Genomic DNA, 15,906 nt, shown 5'->3' on the forward strand with positions numbered 1-15,906 from the left:
CCCGCCCCCCCCCCCGGGCGGCCCCGCCCCTTCCTCCCCCGTTCGCCCGCGGGACTCGCGGCCACTGGATCCCGAGGAGCGCTTCCTTCGCCCGGAGCTCTGCCACCTCCGTCCCTCACTCGCCCCGCACCGCCCTTGGCTGAATTGTGTGCCGGATGGGTGGATGCGGTCAGGGAGGATCGTGTAATGCTTTCGGGGTCGGTTTTCTTGTGGTGGTGCGCTGATTCCCGGTGTTCCCTCTAAACCAGTGATGGCGAGCCTTTTAGAGACCGAGTGCCAGTTTGGTGTCGTGGTTAAAGTGCGTGGACTCTAATCTGGGAGAACCGGGTTTGATTCCCCACTCCTCCACTTGCACCTCGGTGGATGACCTTGGGTCAGTCACAAGCTCTGGCACAGCTGTCCTTGAAAAAGAGCCGTTTCTGTCAGAGCTCTCTCAGCCCCACCTACCTCACAGGGTGTCTGTTGTGGGGAGGGGAAGGGAAAAGGAGCTTGTAAGCCGCTCTGAGACACCTTTGGGTAGTGAAGGGCCATGGGGTATAAATCCAATCTCGCCCAAAACCCACTTATTTATTGCAAAGTGCCAACATGGCAATTGAACATGGCAATTAGAAAAAATAACTCATACATTAGAAAAAATAACTCAACAATTATTTGGCAGATAATTCCACACTTTAATGACGGTCTAGGCCTGGCTGGGGCGATGGCACGCGTGCCCACAGAAAGGGCTCTAAGTGCCACCTCTGGCACCCGTGCCATAGGTTCGCCACCACTGCTCTAAGCTGAGTTAATGTGAGCTAGCTCACAAATTTGTGTCTTGGCTCAGGAAGGACGTGGCTCCAGAGCAATGTTTCCTCTAAGCTGAGTGAGTGTGAGCTAGGTCACAGTTCTTTAGCCTCCGGCTCACACATTTGTGTCTTGGCTCAGGAAGGACGTGGCTCCAGAGCAATGTTTCCTCTAAGCTGAGTGAGTGTGAGCTAGGTCACAGTTCTTTAGCCTCCGGCTCACACATTTGTTTCTTGGCTCAGGAAGGAGGTGGCTCCAGAGCAAACTGATTTATGCAGCGGCCAATTCGCTCTCTCACAGCTTTAACGCCGGTCGCTCAAAAAGTAAAATTTTTATTCACGAGACTCCACAGCTTAGAGGGAGCATTGCTTACAAGCAGTGCTCCCTCTAAACTGAGTGAGTGTGAGCTAGGTCACAGTTCTTTAGCCTCCGGCTCACACATTTGTTTCTTGGCTCAGGAAGGAGGTGGCTCCAGAGCAAACTAATTGATGCAGTAGCCCAATCGCTCGCTCACAACTTTCATGCCAGGAGCTCACAAAGTAGGATTTTTGCTCACAGCTTAGAGGGATCATTGGTGGTGTGCTGACTTCACCTTGTATCGAGAGCTGCCTGGCGCAGGACTCCCTAGGAAGGAGGAATAGGAGGAGGAGTGCCTGCCTGCCTGCCAGGGCGGCGGGGGGGGGGCTGGAAATGGCGCCTTCAGCTAGTACGTGGGGGGGCAGTCTGTAGGCAGCAATGGAGGAGCCGGGTCCGGACAAAATTGGGGAGCAGCATCTTTTGCAGATGGAGCTCCTCTTGGGGGTGAGGGCGGCAAGGCCGGGGGAGAAGGTGCTGGCAGAGCGCTCTGACCAGTCCGGCTGTAGGATGGGCGCTTGGGGTGGCTGGGGGTGTGCCCAGGTGTCGAAGGGCCAGGAAGCCGGAGAAGTTGGCCGGAGAAGGGGGAATGTGCTCTTCTGTGACTGGGGGAGGTTTCCCTTCGTCGGAGGGGATTGGGCCAGTCTTGGGGGCAAGTGAGCATCAGGATCCAGGCCGGAGGGAAGCCATGGTGCCTTCGCCCAGCTGCACGAGGGAATCGAGTGTGTCAGGGAGAAGGGCTGTCCCATAGATGTCACTGTGCACAAGTGTCTGGGAGGGGCCGTGGCTCAGGGGCAGAGCCTCTGCTTGGCGTGCAAAAGGTCCCAGGTTCAATCCTCGGCATCTCTCGTTAAAAAAGACCAGGCTGGGAGGTGACGGGAAAGACCTCCGCCTGAGACACCCTGGAGAACCGCTGCCCGCCTGAGTTGGCAATACCGACCTTGATGGCCAGCAGTCTGATTCAGGGTCAGTGCGCTGCACGTGCTCCTGTGCTGGCTTCCAGCATGCAGGGAACTTTCTCCCCCCCATCAAGAAGGATTTAGAAAGGCTGCTTCTCCCTCAGGAGAGCAGTGTGATGGCTGCACGCAAAGCAACTTGGTGGAGCCACACGTCCTTCCATGTGGAGGTTGCCAAGACCCCCATCGCCCCCTGCATGTGCGCCGGCCCCCTCTTGCTAGGGCAGCCTTCTCTCGTTGCTCACAGAAATGGGGAAAGCAGAATTGTCTCTCTCCTTTACAGAGCTTTAAAATCAGCTGAGGAGCAGTTATTTCTCCGCTTGCTTTGCTCTTGCAAGAGCAGTTCCCACTTTCCCCGCAGCCCCCGCAGTGAAGGAGCCGCGCCTTTCTTGCCCTCGTGGACTCAACGTGGAGGCTGCTGGTTGCATTTCCTCTTACTGTAGGAGCTCTCCCGCCGTGCGAACCTTTCTCTGGGGCCGTTCCTGCTGAGCATTCGTGTGCCAATTGAACCTGCGTGGCTTGACAGAGATCCCGAAACCTCATTTCATGGCAGGGCGCCAGGTGTTCAGTGGGGCTAAAGGAGTGGGTCGCCTCATCCTCTGAGTGTCGCAAACAGCCCCTGAGTGCCACAGAGGAGGGGACTTGTTTCCCTTTGCTTAACACATTCCTCTGCCTTGTTGTTGACTCGCTGTGAAGTACCCAGGGGCCTGCGTCCCGGTGGTCATAAGGAGTGGCTTTGCTGGCCCTGCCTGGCTCCCGTCTGAAGGTGGAGCGCTTGCATTCTCCGGGCAGAAGTGGCATTTCAAGAACTCGCTGGCTGAGGCCGGCCTGTCTAGCCCCGAGCTCTGTTTCCAGGGGTGGCTAAGCTGTGAGTTGAGCACAAAGGCGGTGGCGGCCTTTCCCCCTCAGTGTCTCAGCCCAGCACCTGGTACTCAGGGGGCCAGTCTGGTGTGGTTAAGTGCGCAGACTCTAATCTGGGAGAACCGAGTTTGATGCCCCACTTCTCCACTTGCACCTGGCTGGATGACCTTGGGCACAGCTGGTATTTCTGTCCACTGTGTGACAGAGTGTTGGACTGGATGGGCCATTGGCCTGATCCAACATTGGCTTCGCTTACATTCTTAAGCCATAGTTCTGTCAAAGGGTGTTCTTGAAAAAGAGCAGTTTCTGTCAGAGCTCTCTCAGCCCTGCCTCATAGGGTCTCTGTCTGTTGTGGGGAGGGGAAGGGAGAGGAGTTTGTAAGCCACTCTGAGACTCCTTTGGGTAGTGAAGGGCAAAGTATAAATCCAATCTCTTCTTCTCTGACCATGGAAGGTGCCTTGAGCTGGGGTGGCCAATAGCCCAGAGCCTCTTGTGGTACCTCCCATGGTTATCTCTCTCTTTAAAGCCTCCCTGTGAAGTTGATGGCTGGCAGATTTGAGAGAGACAAACGTTAGTCCTTCACACAAGGCACATTTGGCTTCTGTAATTTGCAGCCAGATATGCCGGAAGACATAGGTAGGTGGTGTGGCTTAGGGGCAGAGCCTCTGCTTGGCATGCGGAAGATCCCAGGTTCAATCCCCAGCATCCCTAGTTAAAAAGGACCAGGCAGGAGGTGATGGGAAAGAACTCAGCCAGAGACCCTGGAGAGCTGTAAAGAGGGGCCGTGGCTCAGGGGAAGAGCCTTTGCTTGGCATGCAGAAGGTCCCAGGTTCAATCCCTGCGGCATCTCCAGTCAAAAAAGACCAGGCAGGAGCTGATGGGAAAGACCTCCGCCTGAGACCCTGGAGAGCTGTAAAGAGGGGCCGTGGCTCAGTGGCAGAGCATCTGCTTGGCATGCAGAAGGTCCCGGGTTCAATCCCCAGCATCTCCAGTTAAAAAGGACCAGGCAGGAGGAGATGGGAAAGACCTCCACCTGAGACCCTGGAGAGCGGTAAAGAGGGACCGTGGCCCAGTGCCAGAGCATCTGTTCTGCACGCAGAAGGTCCCAGGTTCAATCCCTGGCAGCATCTCCAGTTAAAAAGGACCAGGCAGGAGGTGATGGGAAAGACCTCTGCCTGAGCCCCTGGAGAGCCGCTGCCGGTCTGAGCAGAGAAGACTGCTCTTGATGGAGCGAAGTATAAGGCAGCTTTGTGTGTTCAAGTCCACCGGCTGCTTCAGCAGAGGACGGGACGGGAGCCCCTTCAGAAGGACATAAGAACATAAGAGAAGCCAATGTTGGATCAGGCCAGTGGCCCATCCAGTCCAACACTCTGTGTCACACGGTGGCCAGAAATACCAGGGGCCATCAGGAGGTCCAGCAGTGGGGCCGGGACACTAGAAGCCCTCCCATTGTTGACCCCCCCCCAGCCAGGAGCAGAGCTCTCCAAGTGACCTGTAGACCCATTTGGGTTGGCACTATGCCCACGGCTGCCAAGGAGCTGGGAGCAGACCCTGGGCCCCAACTGGTCCTGCAGATTGATTCTGAGTCATTTTCCTACAGCTGTTCTTATGTCCCTATCACTGTGGCTAAGAAGAAATGTGGGCTGACCGTTAAAAACAGAGAAAGCTCCAAATCTGCAGCCTCTTGGACCACCCTGGGCGTGAGTGTGGGTTCCGCTTCCCCCATCCAGGCCGCCCTGTCCTTTCCCTTCCCCTGCCCCCGGTGGTGCTGGCGTTCTGCTCCAGGGCTTCCTCCTCCCAGGATCTGGCTCTCCCCTGACCCTCCTTTCCGCTTTCTCTGCAGCGGGGGGCTCAGTAACCTCCTATACAAATGCACCCTGCCGGATCACATCGCCACTGCGGAGAACGAGCCGCGGCAGGTGCTGCTGCGTGTCTACGGGGCCATCCTCCAGGTGAGGCCTTTGCGAGGCCGCTGCGGGCCCCCCCCTTTCCCCCTGCATGGCTTAGCTGCCCCGCTGCTTTCTGCCGGGGGCCACCCTGGAGGGCTGTGTGGGAAGGCGGCAGGAGGTCGCCTGGTCTGGGTCCTCCGTCAGAGATGCCTCTCCCCCCTCTTTGGCACTGCTCTGTGGGTGGGGGCTGCTTCCTGCTCAGCTCATGGCTGACTCTGTTCCTTGTAGGGTCAGGGAGGAATTCCCTCTGCGGCTGTTGAGTCTGTTTCTGTTGGAGGCAAGCTCTGATTCCCCCCAGCGCGCCCCTGAAATACACGGACGGATGGAAGGCTTGTTTGGGGGATTAGAGGGGTCACCGGGCTGGGCTGTGTGAACGGTCTGGCCTTCGTGGCTTCATCTCATCTCTTGAGTCCATCCCAGGTTTCTCAAGCCAAGATGGCACACGTACAAACTCATAGAACCACACAGAGTTGGAAGGGGACCATAGAGGCCATCTAGTCCAGCCCCCCTGCTCAGTGCAGGACCAGCCTAGAGCATCCCTGACCAGGGTTTCTCCAGCCGCTGCTTGAAGACGGCCAGGGAGGGGGAGCTCACTACCTCCCCAGGCAGCTGACTCCGCTGTGGCACAACTCTGACTCTCAGAAAGTTGTTCCTAATATCGATCTGGTACCTTCCCGCCTGTCCTTTAAACCCACTCTTGCGAGTCCTCTCCTCTGCAGCCAACAGGAGCATCTCCCTGCCCTCCTTTAATGGACAGCCTTTCAAATACTTCAAGAGATCAATCACGTTCCCCCCCTCCCAGCCTCACACACCTGCTTGTCTTGGCTCTTCCGGTGGGGACTGGGGGCTGTCTTCATGCTGTTCCTGATATCTGAATCTGACCAGGCCCGTCTCGTGGCGTTCCTTTTGGGGAGGGGGTGTCTGAAAGGCACCGGGGGAGGTCTGGCCCTCATCCTGTCCCCTCCCTCTCCCTTCCAGGGTGTTGACTCGCTGGTCCTCGAGAGCGTCATGTTTGCCATCCTGGCGGAGCGGTCCCTGGGGCCGCGTCTCTATGGCATCTTCCCGCAGGGGCGGCTGGAGGAGTATATCCCGGTAGAGCGGTGACGGTTTCTGTTTCTCCTTCTCTTCCGTGCACGTATACGTATGGGCACCCAGGTGTTTCAAGGCACGCCACAGAGTCCTGCACGGGAGCGAACTGGGCTAGCTGCAGCCTGTCCTGTTGGCCAGCATCGGATCCCCTGCAGTCAAGCGCCAGGGGGTGGAGCGGGGAAGCACTGGGGGCCCCTCGGACCCCCCCTCGCTGTACTGCTGCCTTGCGTGAAGGCCGCTGTATGGCTCAATGGATAATGACTGACCCCATGTTCTGGGGTGGGCAGAAGAAGCCTGGCATCAAACCCCCGCTCGGCCATGGAGTGCCCCTCTGTCCGTCAGCTGGACCCACCTCCCAGGGTGATTGTGAGGCCAGAACTGCGGCAGGAAGGCTGGATATGCTTCCCTGAGCTCTTTGGGGAGGAGCAGAGGTCCATCGGTGGCCATCAGCCACAAGGAATAGATGGAGCACTCTGTCCGGGGCAGTGATGCTCTGTCTTCTTGGTGCTGGGGGGGGGGGACAGTGGGAGGTCTTCTGGAGTTCTGGCCCCACTGCTGGACCTCCTTATGGCACCTGCTTTTCTGGCCACTGTGTGACACAGAGTGTTGGACTAGATGGGCCATTGGCCTGATCCAACATTGGCTTCTCTTATGTTCTTATATGGAGCAGAGGACCATCAGTGGCTATGAGCCACAAGGTATAGATAGGAACTCTCAGTCTGGGGCAAGGGATGCTCTGTCTTCTTGGTGCTTGGGGGGGGGGGTAACAGTGGGAGGGCTTCTGGCGTCCTGGCCCCCCTGCTGGACCTCCTGATGGGCCCTGGTGTTTTTGGCCACCGTGTGACACAGAGTGCTGGACTGGATGGGCCTTTGGCCTGATCCAACACTGGCTTCTCTTATATCTGGGGCAAGTGATGCTCTGAATCCTTGGTGCTTAAAGGGCCACAATGGGAGGAGGGCTTCTGGAGTTCTGGCCCCACTGGTGGACCTCCTGATGGCCCCTGGTGTTTTTGGCCACTGTGTGAGACAGAGTGTTGGACTGGATGGGCCTTTGGCCTGATCCAACATTGGCTTCTCTTACATTCTTCAGTGCCGGGAAAAATTGATTCTTGCTACTATCAATGTTGGGCACCTCTGACTGGCAAACTTGCTGGTACTCCAGGCAGGGCTGCAGCAGGGTACATGCCGACAAGCGTCCATGGGATGACTCTTGATGTGTTCTGGCTTCCGTCCCTCCTTGCCTGGGGCTGCCTGACCCAGAAGCACCCACTTCACCGGCCCTTTTGAAGCCTTTTTCAGAAGGTGTTGGGAGCTCCTCCTCCACCACCAGAGAACTAATTCCCCCCCCCACACACACACACACCAACCTTTTCTCGCGATCCAGTTGAAAGAGGGTGGCTGGCTGGCTCGAGATTCCCCAGTTAGCTACGTGGCTGCACGGAGATTAGAACCCAGGTCTCTGTAGATGGATCGCCTGCCCGCTCCACCACACGGGCCTTAGTTCCCCTGCTTGGCCCAAGAGCCAGTTTGGTGTCGTGGTTAAGTGTGCGGACTCTGATCTGGGAGAACCGGGTTTGATTCCCCACTCCTCCTCCATTTGCACCTGGCTGGACGACCTTGGGCAAGCCGTAGTTCTGATAAGAGCTGTCCTTGAAAAAGAGCAGTTTCTGTCAGAGCTCTCTCAGCCCTGCCTCCCTCACAGGGTGTCTGTTGTGGGGAGGGGAAGGAGTTTGTAAGCTGCTGTGAGACTCCTTTGGGGAGTGAAGGGTGGGGTATGAATCCAATCTCTTCTCTTCTTCTTCCTCCTCCACATGCAGCCAGTTCGCGTGACCTTGAGTCAGTCACAAGTTTTCTCAGAGCTGTTCTCTCAGGAGCAGTCCTCAAAAGAGCTTTCTCAGCCCCACCTACCTCACAGGGTGTCTGTTGTGGGGAGGGGAAGGAGTTTGTAAGCTGCTCTGAGACTCCTTTGGGGAGTGAAGGGCGGGGTATGAATCCAATCTCCTCCTCCTCCTCTTCTCTCACGTGGCAGGGACTTCGTGTTGTGTTGCTTGACGTGAGACGCTCTTTCCCCACGCCAGTCGTCTGCTGCTTGAGCGTGTGCTGGCGGTGCAGGCCCCGCGGCCGTTGCCCACCTTAGAAGCAAAAGCTCTTGTTGACTGTGCCCCACCCCCTGCCTCACACAGCCATGTGACCTTTCTCCCCCCACCCCGCCCCAGAGCCGCCGCCTACTCACCGAGGACTTGTCGGACCCCAGCATATCGGGGGAGATTGCCACGAAGATGGCCCGTTTCCACGCTATGGCTATGCCCTTCAACAAGGAGCCGAAGTGGATGTTTGGGACCATGGAGAGGTAATGTAATCGCCGCCTTTGGGAGCTTCTGGCTTGACTGCTGGCATAGGCCGTGCATGGTGCTGCCCTTGGTGACAGCCACTAAGCTTACAGTGGGCGATGTGGACATCACAGCACATATTTTCTGGCAGTGAGAGCACAGGGCACTGATATGCCATATCCGCAAGGGCCTTCTGACTACCGTTCAGGGAGCTGGGTTTGACATCTGAGGCCCCAGGTAGCATAGATAGGCCCATTTGTGTGGTGGTTGAGTGCGCGGACTCTAATCTGAGAGAACCGGGTTTGATTCCCCACTCCTCCACTTGCAGCTGCTGGTGTGACCTTGGGTCAGTCTCAAGTTCTTTCAGAGCTGTTCTCTCAGGGACAGTTCTGAAAAGAGCTCTCTCAGCCCTACCTACCTCACAGGATGTCTGTTGTGGGGAGGGGAAAGGAAGGAGATTGTAAGCCATTCTGAGACACCTTTGGGTAATGAAGGGTGGGGTATAAATCCAATCTGTTTTCCTTCTTCTTTGCTCCCAGGTACTTGAAGCAGATCTCCGAACTCACCTTCCCCCAGGAGGCTCAGCTGCGGAAACTCAACAAACTCAAGGCCTACAACCTGGAGGCCGAGATGCGCAGCCTCAGGTGAGCAGCCAGCTGTGCGGGGGGGGGGGGCGCTCACTACTTCCTTTGGGTTTTCCTGGGGCGGCACCTGTCAACAATCACCTCTTGGTGAAGGTCAGTCCAGTTGCTTTGGAAACCGCCGTGCTGGATTGGGACCACGCTCTTGGCTTTCCCTCTTGGGGAGGGGCCGTGGCTCAATGGTGGCACTTCTGCTGGGCCTGCAGGAGGTCCCAGGTTCGATCCCTGATGTGTTCAGTCAAAGGGACCAGGCAGGAGGTGATGGGAAAGGCCTCTGCCTGAGACCCTGGAGAGGCAGAGACCAGCACGAGCAGACAGCACTGACCTCAGTGGACTCAGGGTCTCATCGAGTAGATGGCGGCTTCGTGTTTTCGTGACTGAGAGTAGCTGCCAGGAACGATGCCAGGGAGGTTCCCGAGTGAGGCATGATGGGGGTGGCTTATAAGAACATAGGAGAAGCCAATGCTGGGTCAGGCCAGTGGCCCCTCCAGTCCAACACTCTGGGTCACACAGTGGCCAAAAGTGCTATCAGGAGGTCCAACAGTGGGGCCAGGACACTAGAGAAACCCTCCCACTGTTGCGCCCCCCAAGCACCAAGAAGACAGAGCATCACTTGCCCCAGACTGAGAGTTCCTATCTATACTGTGTGGCTAAGAGCCACTGAGGGACCTCTGCTCCATATAAGAACATAAGAGAAGCCAATGTTGGATCAGGCCAGTGGCCTCTCCAGTCCAACACTCTGTGTCACACAGGGGCCAGAAATACCAGGGGCCATCAGGAGGTCCAGCAGTGGGGCCAGGACACCAGAAACCCTCCCACTGTCGCCCCCCCCCCCCCAAGAAGCCCCAAAAATACAGAGCATCCCTTGCCCCAGCCTGAGAGTTCCTACCGATACCTTGTGGCTAATAGCCACTGATGGACTTCTGCTCCATATGCTTGTAAGAGCATAAGCTCCCCCCCCACACCCTCTGTAGGCCTGAGGGCCTCTCCATAGGGGGCTGGCCGCTGGCGATTGTGGCTGGCAGCCGCTAGTCGATGTGTTCTTCCCACATTTTACCTGTTTTCTTTTTTAAAAGGCAGTGATGGAGGAGAGTGGGCTCTAGAGGTTAGGTCACCTGCTGTGTGCCTGACTTGGTGGTGGTGGTGGTGGTGGTGGTTCTGTTTCCCTCGCTCCCCCTACCTTCCGGTCTGCGTGCCCCTTTAACGCCCAGTGGGGGAAGGAAAGGGGCGGAAGTCTAGCCCCTTTTCTGACTCTCTGTCTCTCTCTGACTCCTGCAGGGCTCTCCTGGAGGCCACTCCGTCCCCGGTGGTTTTCTGCCACAACGATGTACAAGAAGGTGAGGAGGTGGGGGGCAGGCAGGTCATACACACACACACACCCCGGGAGCCTCCCTGGGGAAGTGCTCCGGAAGCCCCTGGGAAGGGGGGGTGTCTCTCCTGGCTCCTTTGGGGGAGGGGGCTTTCTCGTACCTGCCCGGGTGCCTCCTCCGAGCAGAGAAGGACAGGGTCCTGTTCCCCCTTTCTGCCTCCAGAGTGAGCGCGGGGGCTGCCCGCTGCGGCCCTCACCTGCCCCCTTTGACTGCATCCCCAGGGAACATCCTGCTCCTCGCCGGGCGCGAGAACCTCTCCTCGGACCGCCTCATGCTGATCGACTTTGAGTACAGCAGCTACAACTACAGGTGAGCCTCGCAGGAGGGGGAGGAGCGGCTGCCTCGCCAGACCCCCCGCTGCCCCCCAGCGGGCGTGGCTGTGGCGGGCCCACCAAGCTCCCTCCGCCTTCTGGGCTCTGGCGGGGCCAGGGAACAGGTCGCCCGCCCCCCCCCCCTCCCGGTTTCCCCACCAGATGAAAAAGCAGGGCAGGCATATGCTCCCCGTAAGCCTTTTCCCCGTTGAAACGTTTCCTTCTGCTCTGCGGCTGCCAAGGAGTCTGCGAAGAAAGCGAATGCCGTCTTAGGATGCATCAACAGCAGCACTGTATCCAGATCATGGGAGGTGGCCGTTCCACTCTATTCTGCTATGGACTCAGGCCTCACCTGGAGTCCTGTGTCCAGTTTTGGGCCCCACACTTTAGGAAGGATGTTGACAAGCTCGAGCGTGTCCAGAAGAGGGCAACCAGGATGGTGAGAAGGTTGGAATCCAAGTCTTACGAGGAAAGGCTGAAAGAGTTGGGTCTGTTTAGCCTGGAAAAGAGAAGGCTTAGAGGGGACACGATTGCAGTCTGAAGGGCTGTCATGTAGAAGATGGAGCAGATCTATTCCCTCTTGCTCCGGATTGCAAGACTAGATCTAATGGGTGGAAATTACAAGGGAGTCGTTAACGGCTAAATATCAGGAGAAACTTCCTAACTGTCAGAGTGGTTGAGCCATGGAACAGCCTGCCTCGGGAGGTGGTGGAGGCTCCTTCGCTGGACGTTTTCAGGCGGAGGCTGAATGACCCTTTTTCAGGCATGTTGCAGGGCTGTCTTTCGGCTGTGCTCCTGCAGAGTGCAGGGGGCTGGACTAGATGACCTCCAAGATCCCTTCCAACTCTAACATTCTATGATTCTATGATCATTCCGAGATCCAAGGTTTTATTCCCCCGCCCCGAAAAAAATATATGGCGTTTCTCTGGCACAGATGTTGGTAATTTATGTGGCCAGGATGGTGGGATCCCATCTTTTTGGTTACTTTTTGCATTTTTCATATGCGTTTGTGTGCACGTGAGTGTGTGTGCACCTGGAAGTCATGGCGACCTCCGGTGACTGACCCCAACTGGGGGCCTGGAGGATATTCACAGAGGTGGCGGGAGGAAGCCTGCCCCCGCTTCCCGACTGCTGGCATTCCAAGGAGTCCTCCCGTCCAAGTACTTGCCAGAGTCGACCCTGCTGAGCTTCCGAGATCGGAAGGAGACTGGGCTTGCCGGGAAGGTCATTTTTCAAGCCTGCTGGAGCCTGATTCGGCTTGGGACCACGAGGTGGGGAGGAGGGCCTCTTGCCCCCATGCCGTTTCCTTGAGCCGAAATGGCCCCAAGTGGAGGAATTGCTGGCAAGAATTTGGACCTACATGTGGCGTATTCAGACTTGGACACGACTTGCTAAAAGTGTGGTGCGGTCTGGCTGAACAGGTGGGAATCTGTTCAGGGACGCAAAACCGGTTGGCCCTTCCAGGCCCCAGGGATGCCAGGCCGGCAACAACCAGGGCCAGGGCCTTCTCCGTGGCGGCTCCATTCTGGTGGAACGAGACCAGGGCCCCCCCCAGGACCTCTTACAGTTCTGCAGGGCCTGCAAGACAGAGCTCTTCCGCCATGCGTTCGACCAAGGAGCTGCATCATACACTGAGGGAGTGTCCCTGTGCCCTGGCCTTACCACCTTTGCCAGCCTGTGCCCTGGCCTTACCCTCGCTCTCTTCAGCCTGTTCTCGCTGCATGACAAGTGACCGAGCTGAGCTGGCGTGAACCTATGGGAACTATACGGCCGCCTAAGTCATATTATAAATAATCTTTTGCTCCTGTTCGTTTGGTCAGGTTCCGGTGTTTTAGTTGTATTTTACACGATTGCTATCTTATATTATCTGTTTATATGTTATGACAGGTTTTAATTGTATTTTTATGGTATATTTGTAAGCTGCCCTGAGCCTGCCTTGGCAGGGAGGGCGGGGTATAAATAAGATGAATGAATGATTTAATTAATTAAATTGGGGGAGGGCGTGCCCACTGCTTGGTGCGGGCAGGAGCTGCTGCGGCAACACGTCCGTCCTCTGAAGTGGCTCTTTGCCAGTGGGGCGTGCCCTCCATTCCCGCCGGCGGGCACAGCCACGTGGGAGCACCTCTGGTCCCCGAGCCCAGAAAACAGAGGGGTTTCAACCTCTTTCTCTCCCCCAGGGGTTTCGACATCGCCAATCACTTCTGCGAGTGGGTCTACAACTACTCGCACGACCAGTGGCCTTTCTACAAAGCCAGCTGGGAGAACTACCCCAGCCACCCCCAACAGGTAATCCAATCCACGCTTTTCTAAGTTTGCTTTTCTATGTTTACGAAGCAGTTTCCAGAACATAGGAAACTACAGCTGTAAAATTATCATAGAATCAGTCTCCACCGCAGCAAGTGACTGTAAGATAAGTCAGGAGTAGTTTGTGTCAAGAGCTCTCTCAGCCCCGCCTCCCTCACAGGGTGTCTGTCTGTTGTGGGGAGGGGAAGGGAAAGGAGTTTGTAAGCCGCTCTGAGACACCTTTGGGTAGTGAAGGGCAAGGGATAGAAATCCAATTTCTTCTTCTACTGCTGGCTTTGGGGGCGGTCCCAGACCCACACTCTGGTGAAGGTGCCTTTGGTTTGGCGTAGTGGTTAAGTGTGCGGACTCTAATCTGGGAGAACCGGGTTTGATTCCCCACTCCTCCACTTGCACCTGCTGGATGACCTTGGGCAAGCGGTAGTTCTGGCAGAGCTGTCCTTGAAAAAGAGCAGTTTCTGTCAGAGCTCTCTCAGCCCCACCCACCGCACAGGGTGTCTGTTGTGGGGAGAGGAAGGGAAAGGACTTTGTAAGCCGCTCTGAGACTCCTTTGGGTAGTGATGGGTGGGGTATAAATCCAATCTCCTCTTCCTCTTCTTCCTCTTCTTCTTCCTCCTCCTCCTCTTCTTCTTTTCATAGCTGCACTTCATCCGGAGTTACCTGTCCGAGGCAGATGGGAAGAATGCACCCCCCTCCCCGGAAGAACAGGAGCGCCTTGAGGCAGAGATGCTGCTAGAGATCAGCAGGTCAGTGGCCGGGGGGAGGGGGGAGCAGAGATATCTCTGGGACGGGGGGGGGGGGAGATCACTTTGGACCCTGCAATGGATCCTGGGGGGCCTTTGGTCTCTCTTGCTCTCCAGACCCTGCAATGGATCCTGGCGGGCCTTTGGTCTCTCTTGCTCTCCATCTTCTGGGGAGAAGAGAGGAGGTGTTCTGCTTGCCCGACTCCTCGGAGAGGAAATGGTGTGGTTTCTCGGGGGGGGGGGTGAAGTAGGGCAAAAGAACACGGGAGGAACCCCACCCCCATGCACACCCATGCGCACACACACGCTGACGGTGCTGCCTCCCCTGCTTGTTCCCACAGGTTCACGCTGGCCTCCCACTTCTTCTGGGGCCTGTGGTCCATCTTGCAGGCCAAGATCTCTACCATTGAGTTTGGCTACCTGGTGAGTAGGCGCGGGCAGCAGGCAGGCCGGTCTGCTTCCTCGGGATGGGGCGTGGGTGAGGTTATCCCCCTCCACACACACACACACACACACTCACACGCTGGCAGGCAGAAGCTGAGAAGCCGATCCGTGCCACTTGGGCTGAAGTTGAACTAGTTGTTGTCGATTTTCCGAGCTGTATGGCCGGGGTCTTGGACCACCCGTGGTCTTGGACCACCCGGCCATACAGCCCGGAAAATCGACAACAACTAATGAACTCCGGCCGTGAAAGCCTTCGACAACATGTTCACTTTAAACTGCTTTCCCAGCCAAGATAACTCCTTTTTCTTGCACTACTGCCTGGTTCTGGGAATAAAACTAAACTCCTGCATCTCTGCCTGATGACTGTGGGCAGTTTGGTGTCGTGGTTAAGTGCATGGACTCTAATCTGGGAGAACCGGGTTTGATTCCCCACTCCTCCTCCACTCGCACCTGGCTGGATGACCTTGGGCAAGCCACAGCTCTGATAAGAGTTGTTCTTGAGAAAGAGCAGTTTCTGTCAAGAGCTCTCTCAGCCCTGCCCGCCTCACAAGGGTGTCTGTCTGTTGTGGAGAGGGGAAGGGCAAGGAGTTTGTCAGCCGCTCTGAGACTCCCTTGGGTAGTGAAGGGCCATGGGGCATAAATCCAGTCTCTTCTTCTTCTTCTTCTTCTCTTCAGTGTTCCCTCGAAGCTGAGTCAGTGTGAGCTAGCTCACAGTTCTTTAGCCTCCGGCTCACACATTTTTGCCTTAGCTCAGGGAGGATGGCTCCAGAGTCGTGTTCCCTCTATGCTTGAGTTACCGTGAGCTAGCTCACAGTTTTTTAGCCTCCGGCTCACACATTTTTGTCTTAAGCTCAGGAAGGAGGGCTCCAGAGCAAACTAATTTATGCAGCGGCCAAATGGCTCGCTCACCACTTTAATGCCAGGAGCTCACAAAGTAGGATTCTTGCTCACGAGACTCCACAGCTGAGAGGGAGCATTGATTGTGGGGCAGGAGGAGGCACATTGAACCAGGTGAAGATGGAACATGCTTGGGTGGATGCAGGCGCTCTCTCTCTCTCTCTCTCGCTCTCTCTCTCTCTCTCTCTCTCTCTCTCTCTCTCTCGTGTGTCTGTGCGCCTGTCCCTCCTGCTGCCTGACCAGTCTCTCCGTCTCTGTCCCAGGAGTATGCGCAGTGCCGCTTTGAGGCCTACTTCCAGCAGAAGGCGCGGTGTGAGTGATTCCTCCCTTCCTCCCGGGGTGGGCCGGCTGGCGGATTCGACGGCACCCTGGACCTCGAGGGACTTCAGCACGGACCAAACGCCTCAAAGGCAGCCCAGCTGGCCGGCCGGCTGGCCCTTGTTCTGCGACTCAGTTTCTCTTTGTGCTTGGGGGAGGGGGGGTGTTCTTCCCCGGGGATGCTTGGGGGGGGGAGGGGATCCCCTGTCAGCTTTCCCCGGGGCTTGTGCCGGTGGGCCACAGGAATCGAGGCTGTTGGCCGGCACCGGATTGACCCGGCTTGGGATCTGGCAGAAGAGGCCCGTGGGGACTATTGGAAGAAGTGGGGGCCAGGAAACATCTGCACGAGGAGAGGGGAGGAAGGGAGGGAAGGCAAAGTGCCCCCCGCTGCGCTGCCCACCCTTTGCCACCCTGCTCTGAGGACGCTTGTGCCCAAATTCCCCTCCAGGTGTGCCTCTCCCCCCCCCTCCGCCGCCCCCCCTTGCTGGGCTTCTCCCGGTCAGCAGGACAGGTGTGGCCGTCTTTGGGCTGGTCCCAGACGTCCGCAGGGGGGCGGGGA

The 15,906-nt window shown here is 57.0% G+C and overlaps 1 protein-coding gene across 1 annotated transcript; it reads left to right on the plus strand.

The window, feature by feature from the left end:
• The first annotated feature begins 1,518 nt into the window (after positions 1 to 1,518).
• CHKB (choline kinase beta) lies at positions 1,519 to 15,471 on the plus strand. Its single transcript, XM_015420664.1, has 11 exons — positions 1,519 to 1,670; positions 4,798 to 4,906; positions 5,882 to 5,995; positions 8,209 to 8,342; positions 8,862 to 8,966; positions 10,242 to 10,300; positions 10,555 to 10,642; positions 12,822 to 12,930; positions 13,585 to 13,691; positions 14,030 to 14,111; positions 15,293 to 15,471. The coding sequence occupies exons 1-11, from the start codon at positions 1,519 to 1,521 to the stop codon at positions 15,347 to 15,349; spliced, it is 1,116 nt and encodes a 371-aa protein (XP_015276150.1). The 3' UTR covers positions 15,350 to 15,471.
• Positions 15,472 to 15,906: the final 435 nt, after the last annotated feature.

Source organism: Gekko japonicus, unplaced genomic scaffold (genome assembly GCF_001447785.1).
Source record: "Gekko japonicus isolate JY-2015 unplaced genomic scaffold, Gekko_japonicus_V1.1 scaffold1201, whole genome shotgun sequence".
Lineage (NCBI taxonomy): Eukaryota > Metazoa > Chordata > Lepidosauria > Squamata > Gekkonidae > Gekko > Gekko japonicus.

Coding starts and splice junctions, on each gene's coding strand:
- CHKB (XM_015420664.1), top strand. CDS start 1,519: ATGGAGGAGCCGGGTCCGGACAAAATTGGGGAGCAGCATCTTTTGCAG. Junction 8,343..8,861: donor ATGTTTGGGACCATGGAGAG/GTAATGTAATCG, acceptor CTTTGCTCCCAG/GTACTTGAAGCAGATCTCCG. Junction 14,112..15,292: donor CCATTGAGTTTGGCTACCTG/GTGAGTAGGCGC, acceptor TCTCTGTCCCAG/GAGTATGCGCAGTGCCGCTT.